This window comes from Olea europaea, unplaced genomic scaffold, assembly GCF_002742605.1.
Source record: "Olea europaea var. sylvestris unplaced genomic scaffold, O_europaea_v1 scaffold2599, whole genome shotgun sequence".
Taxonomy (NCBI): Eukaryota; Viridiplantae; Streptophyta; class Magnoliopsida; order Lamiales; family Oleaceae; genus Olea; species Olea europaea.
In genome coordinates, this window is record NW_019244304.1 from 125787 (window position 1) to 135572 (window position 9786).

The following is a 9786-nucleotide window of genomic DNA, read 5'->3' on the forward strand; positions in this document are numbered from 1 at the left end:
TTTGACAGAATAAGTAATTGAAGGAAAAGTTCGACTTAATTTTCCTGCACTATTATTAGACAATCCACGGGACAACTTTTATTAGTTTATATTAGTCTCCAAATACAGGTAATCACAGTTCTGTTGCATGTGACTAAGTTCTGTTGTCTTGCAGGAAAAGTGAAAATGAAATTTCAACTTTTGGAAATAATCTTGTATTAAACGGCAAAGAAGCACAGAGGGATTTTATTCTGCTGTTATCTGGCCCCCACGTACCCCCTTATGAACCCCGCTCTCCGCCCCAAAATTTGCCCCTAATCTTGGATTTCACTTGTCCTTTCCTATAATACAGTTCGATTCCTTGTACAAAACAATGACCACTTCTTGCATTACCCCAGAAAACTTCATAGATCACTTCACTTCTTGAATTTTCATCTGTTTTTTATTTTCTTTTTGGATTCTTGATTTCACCTTCCATTGATTCATTTCTGGTTAGTTTTCGCCGGTCCTTTTCTTTAATATTTTGTATTTTGATTTCTTGATGTGCAGATTATATACAAAGATTAGATTTTTACTGCAAAATAGCCCAAGAAAAGGTGTTACTTGCTAAATCTTGAACTGGTATTTTCTTGAATGTGCTGAAAATGAGGGATTTACCATCTTGTTTCGGTGAAAATGGGGTTCAAGTTGCTGATGCCTCTTGTTCAAGTGTAGGTCTGAGTAAAGCCTCTCAAAATTTGGTTACTTGCATATACAAATGTAAATTGCTAGGTAAATCTTATTTGATTAACATTATTTGGAGCAAGAATATGATGGGTCAATGCCTTACAATTGAAATTGAAGATCTATATCATAATTGCTTATGCAAAGTTGATGTGAAGCCATCTTTGTTTACAAAAAGAAAGGGTTCAAAGTGTTTAGAGGTCTATTCATGTAAAATTGAAGTGTTTTGGGATCTTTCTTTAGCAAAATTCGGATCTGGGCCAGAGCCTGTGGAGGGTTATTACATAGCAATTGTTTGTAAGATGGAGATGGTTTTGGTAATTGGGGATCTAAGGAAAGAAGCATTCAAGAAAACTAGTTCAATTCCTTCCTTTTCCAGTGCAATACTTGTTTCCAGAAGGGAACATATTTTTGGAAAGAAAGTTTATGTTACTAAGGCACAATTCAGTGATAATGGAAAGGTTCACGATGTGAAAATCGAGTGCGATGGAAGTAATGATGCTTGCCTTGTGATTCGTATTGACACGAAACCCGTTATGCAGGTGAAGAATCTCAGGTGGAAATTTAGGGGAAATTACACCATTTTGGTTGATGGACTTCCAGTGGAAATCTTTTGGGATGTCCATAATTGGTTATTTGGTCCGGGTTTAGGAAATGCAGTTTTCATGTTTCAAACTTGTTGGTCAGCCGAGAATCTTTGGTCTAGCCAAACGTTGTCTGATCACTCCATATTCTCTTTGAGCTGCTCCGATAGTTTCATGCAATCAAAGTTACCAGGTCCTAGTTTTTCTCTGTTCTTGTATGCTTGGAAGAATGAATAAATATGTATTCTTCCTTGGTATCTAACAATATCTTTTCAGTAGAAATTTTTTTCCCAATGCTTTTATTGAGTTATATACTTATATCCAATCAATATGAAGTTCTGTTTATACGTTCCCCAATTCTGACCTTGAATAGAAGCAGAAGACTGAATTTGCTATACTTTACCCTGATTTTTATCTTTTGCTGCCCCATCAAGAAGACATACAAATGACTAATTCTAAGGATCGAGAAATTCAACGTTACTATTCTTTTACATGTGGCTTGGTCCCTTTTTTCACGATCCTTTGAATGGAATTGGTGGGGTGGGGCTTTCGCTGGAGCAAACACAATAACTATATTTCAACAAGTCATGTTTTCGCAAAATTGACAACTGCAAGAATTAGTCGTATGTTATTACAGATAACAATAATGTAACAATGAGCCCTACTACACGGACTGGATCACGTAAACAATGGAATTGCATAGTCTAGGCGTGACTAGGGATGTCAACGAGTCGAGTCAAGTCCGAACCTAAAATTTTAGGCTCGAGCTTAGCTCGATTAAAATGGTCGAGCTTTTTTACGAGCCCGAGCCGCCAAAAAGTTTCGGCTCGAACTTTCACGGGCCGAACCGGGCAGGCTTTTTTTTTACCCCTCCTTTAAAACTGCCTTTTTAAAGGCAGCAAACTTCACATAATTTTACCTTGCTGCCTCTTTTTCTTCTTTTTTTTAATAATAAAAGCTCGCGGGCTGGCTTGGGCTTTTTAGCCTCGGCTCGGTTGCTCCGAGTCGGGCTGCGGGTCGCCCGAGCCTTTTTGACACCCCTAGGCATGGCCCTGTCCTCGTAGAAAAATCCTTATACATTGGAATTACATAGTCTAGGCCCAAAACTTACATTCACCCACTATGTTGAAGTCTGTTTTTGAGTCAGGTGATTAGTTAGCTGGGAAGGAGAGAGAGAGATTCTTGAAATTTTGAGTGAATTTTCTAAATGGTCACTGATTTTGTAAAAAATTTTCAAGGGGTCACTGAATTTTAAAAATAATTTAAATGGTTACTGAACTTTGCAAAATTTTTTTATAAAATCACTAAACTTTAGAGATCACCTAAATAGTCACTGAACTTTGCAAAAGGTTTTTTAGGGGTCACTGAGTTGATCTCGTGGAAAATCTTTTACAAAGTTCATTGACCATTTAAATGATTTTTAAAGTTTAATGACCCCTTGAAAACTTTTTAAAAAGTTTAGTGACTATTTGAACAATTCACTCTGAAACTTTTGAANTGATTTTTAAAGTTTAATGACCCCTTGAAAACTTTTTAAAAAGTTTAGTGACTATTTGAACAATTCACTCTGAAACTTTTGAAGAGAGTTGAGTCTAGATCCTACCCTTTTTTGTAAAGATCAACCTGAAAAATTATATATTTTGAAGAATTCGTCAGTATGGTTCTATCATAAATAAATCCCACCAGTAAACTAAATAGACAAGCAAAATGTAGAGGCTCAAGGTCACATAAACACAGACATCATCACGAGAGACGCTGCTAAAGAGAAGTTTTAACATCAATCCTAGTCAAAGGGGAATACGCAGAAGCCTTTTTATTAAAACATTGCAGTACATCGACCACCAAGAAGACCAAACACGAGGAGATTCTATCAACAAGTGGACAACACTAGAACTTAACCTCTCACATGATTGCATAATATTAGTAGCTATTAAACTTAATGCTTGCCCCCACAAACAGCATTTCATAAAACATTATTACAAGACATGTCGTAAACTTTGTAAATCTCAGCGTTGTACTTTCTTTTGCACTGTCACCAAATCCAAAGTCGAACCATAAGTTCTGTTCAGAGCCTCAGCACACCAACCATGCCCATCATCAACAGTTGGCATCCTTACTTCCATAAAGGGAGCTGAGGGATTCTGCTCCCCTGGCATAATGACCCCAGCCAAAACTCTTAGAGAATTCGAAGCATCAATATCCATGCACACATTAATCTCCGGTACACCTTTTGGAGCTGGAGGTATGCCCATTATCTTAAAATAGCCTAAAAGTTGGTTCTTTTCGACCGCTTTCTCATCGCCCTCATAGATGATAATTAGTGCCTCAACTTGATTATCATGCACTGTAGTGAAGACCACGTCTTTTCTTGCTGGCATTGTCGTATTTTTTGGTATAATTGGTACAAAGTTGTTTCCATCTGCTCGAATTCCGATGCTCAGTGGAGTTGTTTGAATCGTTAACAGGTCCAAACTCCCAAAAGGATCATTCACTCCAGAAGCCACTGCACCTTCCAGTGCTGCCCCACGCACTGCAGCCTCCAGTGGGTTCATCCCCGAGTAAACATCTTTCTTACAGATACCCATAACCACATTCCGAATCATCGGGATATTTGAGCAACCACCAACAAGAATTACATCATTTACATCATCTACTTCTAACTTTGCATCAGATAAGCATTGGTTGATGAGGCTTGCACATTTTTCAAACACATGCTGGTTGACTTCCTCGAATTCCATCCTATTGAGGACCTTGTATATTTTTCTTCCATTTCCCAAGTCAATATCAATTTCAACACTAGGTTGGGTCGAGAGCTTGTGGATTGCATCCTGGGTAGCAACTCGAAGCAGCCCCATTTTTCGTATTTCATCGATCCCGTGTCTAGAGAAGTAATTATCCATATCGGGTAAGAGGTGATGCATTGTGTTTTGAAGTAAGTCTTCACCTCCCAAAGTACTTCCGGCCAAACTCCGTATCTGTGAAACTCCTCCAGCTGTGGCAGTGATGGCTGTGTCACAAAATCCTGCACCCATATTGAATATGAGCGCAATCTTTTCACTTCCACTGCCCATATTCTCGTGCACATTCTGCTGTTGTTGTTGTGCATATAACAAGGCGACAGCAGTCGGTTCAGGCATCAATCTTAGAACATGAAGTCCAGCCATGGCACAAGCTCTTTCAATTCGGGTCAACTGGAATCGGCTAAATGTTACTGGAATGGTCAAGACAACATTTCTAATTGGACGCTTAAGCTGCATTTCAGCCATGACTCTTAACTCGACGAGAAATATTGCAAGAACTTCTTCAGGAGTAGTTGATCTCCACATATTATTCACCAATGCAGCAATGAATGGCCTGACACCAATATCTAAGGTCTGCACCAAGAATGGGAGGCTTTTGCTTGCATGAACAATGGGGTCTGTGTCAACTCTACCAATCAGTCGTTTCATGTTGAAAATGGCAGCACCAGATAACATCTCATACTCGTGAGCCAGTTGATTGCTTACACCACCAGCAGGAACCTCGTCTTTAAAGGTAACATATGATTTCATCAACTTCTGGTTTCGAGTGTTCCTGAGGAGCTCCACTTGAGAGCCGCTCCAAACTGCCACACTACATTGAGAGGTGCCAATGTCGATTCCGATTGCAATTTCTGGGACAGTAGATGATGATTTTTCCTCCCCCATAGTTTCACTATCAGATGCTACAGTGTAAGCTTGTTCTGCCATTCTTAAAATTTGACTTATAATTCACTAATACAGCAATTCACCTATTTTCACAAGAAGACATATTCAAACAAAACTGTTAAATTAATTTTATCTACCATCGATAATCCGTACTTATATGCAAATCAAGCAGAAAACATTTTAATATATTCACAACACAGTTACTGCTTAAATTACCTAACTTATGAGTTTAAACACTCATAAATTTTATCTACTATCAATAATCCCTATCATTTTTCTTTTTTAAATAATCATCCACTCCCCACCCCTCCACCCAGCATGTGAGGGGCTGTACTGCAGGCATAATCCATTTCCACATATTTAACATTCATTAGATACAAATGATAGACTAACATAACCTCTGACATTTCCTGTAAGCATGCTCTCTCTCTCTCTCTCTCTCTCTCGTGCAACTCAGAAATACCGTCAAAATAAGCACCTAATAAGGTGCCTTCAGCAGAGCCAAACACGCTTGTACTATCAAATAACTCAATTATACTCTGAGGGGCGACATAAAATCCAAAAATAGATCCGATAAAGAAATGGTTCTTAGACCCCATAGACCCAAAATTCAAGGATAACTACATTTTAACTGTATAACACCCAAAGTAAATAAGTACATATTCATTTTAAGCATCAAGAAATATGTATTCACATTCAATTAACTAATTAATTTTAATAGTTCTTGTTACCCCCATATATGAAGTAATTCGGATATAATGAACAAACCCATTAAAATTAAAAACAAAAACGTAGAAGAAAATCATCAAACAGTTCTTACCATTATACCTACTATCAATGCTCGAAAGCAAAAGAGGTAGAAAACATAATCCCAATTACTTATAATGAGGTATTAAGTGATTATGGCAAATGAAGAGTTGTAATGATAAAACGCGACGCAAATCTTTCAATAAAAAAAAAACTGATTATTTGCATAACAGAAAAATAAATAAGAATCAAAGAAACTTGTAAAATTCACATTCAGATAACTAATTAATTTTAACAAACCCTTTAAAGTAATTATTAAAAGAAATCGTCAAACAATGTGTCAATATACCTACTATCAATTCGTGAAAGGGAAAAATCTAGTAAAAATAACCCAGAAAAATCACTTACTATGATTACGAAGTATTATGCGATTATAGCAAATGGGAATTAAACGTTGCAATAAAGGAAGCAGATTACAGAAATCCTTAGTGAGAATGAGATTGTGAAGAAAATAAGTGATAACTTACTGACTGTTGACGAACAGAGAGAGAGAGAGAACTCTTGGAAGTGCTAGAACTCTGAAGAGGATGCAAGGGGAATAAGAAGAATATACAAAGGTGCCGCGTAAACATTCTAGAGCTTCCGAGAGAGAGAGAGAATTCGCAATTTTTATGTTTTTATACCTTCTGAAAAAAAAAAATAATCATTAAAGAAAATGGCTCCAATAATTTTTATTTTATTTGTTAAAAATATTTTATCATTTGACGATGAGTTTTGCTAGAAATCCCGAGCTATGATAGACCCCCTGCGTACAGGGGGGACATGGAATCCCGAGCATTCGACCAGGGGATGGCAATGGTCAAGTTGAACTCTTCTACGTCCCGATCATGTAGATCAAATTGTAGACCAAACGGAAAGGCTCGGCTAAGCCCATGTGACCTATTACGAATGATCCAGTTGAACTTTTTATTATTATTTTTTAAGACAGCTATAGAAAAAAATTAAATATAAAATTAAAAACAAGGAAACTTAATATAATTAAAAGAAGGATATATGAAGGCGTTTAACACCCATTTTGTTGAAAAAAAAATGAATTTTTGAATAGTAGATCGATGGAGAATGTGTGGATGGAAAATAAAGAATTATTTATTTATTTATATATAATATTATTTTAATGAAAAATGTGTGGTTAAAAAGAAGATAGAGAAAAATTTATTTTAATAAAAATGAGAATTAAATTGAGCCATACGATGAGCCCATAAACTTGTTGAGCATGACTTGATTTACCTGGCCAAAATTTGAGCTTGACTCGATTCAGTGTTTACAGTGGAACAAGTCGAGTTGACTCGAGTCCATTGTTAGCCCTTAATTGCACTTATATCAATGTTCATGTCAATGAAGAATAATTGTGCTGCTTACACACCTCTTGTTTAGATGTTTAAAAAAATAAAAAATAAAATAAAATCGAAATGTCGAATGAAATTGTAAAGTATCAAAAGGTTAAAATACAATTGAATTGATGGCTAAAATAATTAAATAGTAAGTTAATGTTTGAGCCCCTTTATTTGACATTATAATGAGATGAATAGTATTTTTTTTGAAAAATGAGTATTTGAAAATTTTTTCATTTACGTGTAATATTATTTTATTAAAAATTGTGTAGTTAAAAGTAGGAGAGAGAAAAATTTAATTTAATATAATGAGAAATAATGGGGCTCGGAGCTAAATGTATTTGTTTTCCTGTTCCTGAAGTATAGAACTCGGAAAGCCATTGGAACTAGTTCTGAGTTAAAGAAGCATGTTATAAGTTGGTTATTTTACAATTTTTTCACTCCCGTCCCACTAACGAGTTGAGAGCAATACTATTAGGCCTGTTTGATTGGTTGTGCTTTTCCATGGAAAATGGAATTTGATCCCCATTTTCCAACTTTTGCATGTTTGATTTCCTAAATTTTCTAGGGAAAACATTTTCTCCGGTTGAAATTGACGCGTCCCATTTCTTGGTTTTTGAGGAAAATGGTGGGAATTTATTTTCCAGGCTAATGTAATTTTATTTATTATTATTATTATTATTATTATTATTATTATTATTATTATTTTGCAATAGAACCAAATTCTATGAATAATTGTAAAAGAATATATCTTTTAAATTGACAATTTACATATAAAACAAAGCCAAACTTACACAGAAAAACACTTTCATTTTAACATTTTCTATGTGGAAAATTTTACCAATCAAACACAATAATTTACAATTTTTAGGAAAATAATTTCTGGAAAATTTAATTCCCTGAAATTCGTTTTCTTTCCTCTCAAATTTCATATTTGCAATCAAACGTACCCTTAATATAATCTGGACATGGAGAATACTCAGTTTCAATCTCTGAAATCTAGTAAATCTTGGGTTCTTGAATAGGTCTTTGTTTGGAATTCTTGGCATACATGCGCCCACCTATTAATTTAATCTGGACATGGAGAATACTAAGTTTCAAGGGTTAGAAGTAATTCGTTTAAGATTTTTTATTGTTAACATTCAAATTCTTCAAATCGGATGGATTAATCACTAATTATGGTTTTCTCTGTAAATATCTATGTGATTAATTAGATTATAATCACTTAAAACAAATTTTCCTAAGTTGTCAATACTTAACCGCAGCTAACTCTCGAAGCTTAAAACACATCTTGATAAAGTCTTAAGCAGACAAATAAAAATTTTTACTTTATTAATTTAACGAACAACTTTAGTGGGTGTTACAACTTGTTTCTCCCCGTAAAATGTTATTACTTTTCATACTGTTAAAATCTTAGTTGAGGTATGTCTTCCATTTTGTCAAATGAACGTTAGAATTTTGGTCTAAAAATAGTTGTCAGAAAGTCAGTGTGTTGTATTATTATTATTATTTTTTTAAACTAAGTTATGAATGTAAACAACAAAAGATGAAAAGCTTATTTGAAACATGTGATTGGACGAATATTTACAGTGTTCAGAGTTTTCTTCAAGTCATGGCTATGTTTGATCTGTGAAGAATGAAAACAAAAATAACAGGGCGATGGTAGGTTTCGGTAAAATCTGTTTGAGGAAAGAGAATTTAGTAACTTTTAGATTAACTAAGGCTCTTAATAAGGACTATATTAATAGGAAGAAGGAAGTGAATAAAAGGAAACTTGTATTTCTCAACTCCAAAATTTACACACTTTGACTTGTTACGAAATGGATGTTGGGAATTTACTTAAACATGCACAGTGGAATTTAACAAATTTCAATTCCCATTCAGAATTCAGCTTTGTATTTAGATAAAAACTGTGATGAGAAATATACATTTACTTGTGATTTGCAAACTCCTTCGCGTTATTCCTTTCCAACAGCTTGAATTCGTCTCCCACAGCTGTCCAATTGTCCAGCCTCCAATGAAATCCACACAGAGAGTAGACTGCAACTGCTAGGGTTTCTTTCTTGTGCCAACAGGAATAATGAATAATTTATGGACCTCAAACCCTAGCTGTGTATATATATAAACCTAAACGGACCCGGTCCGGTCCAATATTTAATTAATCCAATTAATCAAACCCGGTCCGTGAATTAATTAATCCAATTAATCAAACCCGGTCCGTGAATTAATTAATCCAATTAATTAATTCGGGATTATAAATAGCAAATTCAATTAATTAATTTATCCAACGATTGTTAAATTAATTAATTGACAATTTGCAGTCTTCCAATTCCCTTTTGTGTGCGACCCATTAGGTTCCCGACCACGATGCCTAACGTCGTGAAATATTATTTTGATCTAATCAAAATTGATAAATTAATACACCCATTTAATTTATCGTCAATTCACATTTGCCATCCCTGATTGACATCTAGCAATGTGTCAGGGCAATACATGTGACGGGAAATGTCACGTGGTATGACAAAACCAAATTCGTTCGTTTACCGTGAAATTATTATCCCTTCGTCAATACGATCCGATCAATTACGAGATATGGAATTGTGTCAATCTCGATCATTGATCATATCTTTCATTCCACTATTAAGTCAATATAAATTGAAAACTCCTTTTCGATTT

The 9786-nt window shown here is 35.0% G+C and overlaps 2 protein-coding genes across 2 annotated transcripts; one reads left to right on the forward strand and one right to left on the reverse strand.

Annotated features, from left to right (window-relative positions):
• The first annotated feature begins 246 nt into the window (after window positions 1-246).
• Window positions 247-1631, forward strand: LOC111383004. Its single transcript, XM_023007050.1, has one exon. The coding sequence runs from the start codon at window positions 624-626 to the stop codon at window positions 1521-1523; it is 900 nt and encodes a 299-aa protein (XP_022862818.1). The 5' UTR covers window positions 247-623; the 3' UTR covers window positions 1524-1631.
• Window positions 1632-3070: 1439 nt separating this feature from the next.
• Window positions 3071-6382, reverse strand: LOC111382999 (heat shock 70 kDa protein 8). Its single transcript, XM_023007043.1, has 2 exons — window positions 6247-6382; window positions 3071-5055 (listed from the first exon to the last, which is right to left on the reverse strand). Exon 2 carries the CDS (start codon window positions 5012-5014, stop codon window positions 3293-3295), a length of 1722 nt encoding a protein of 573 aa, XP_022862811.1. The 5' UTR covers window positions 5015-5055; window positions 6247-6382; the 3' UTR covers window positions 3071-3292.
• Between the last annotated feature and the right edge of the window lie 3404 nt (window positions 6383-9786).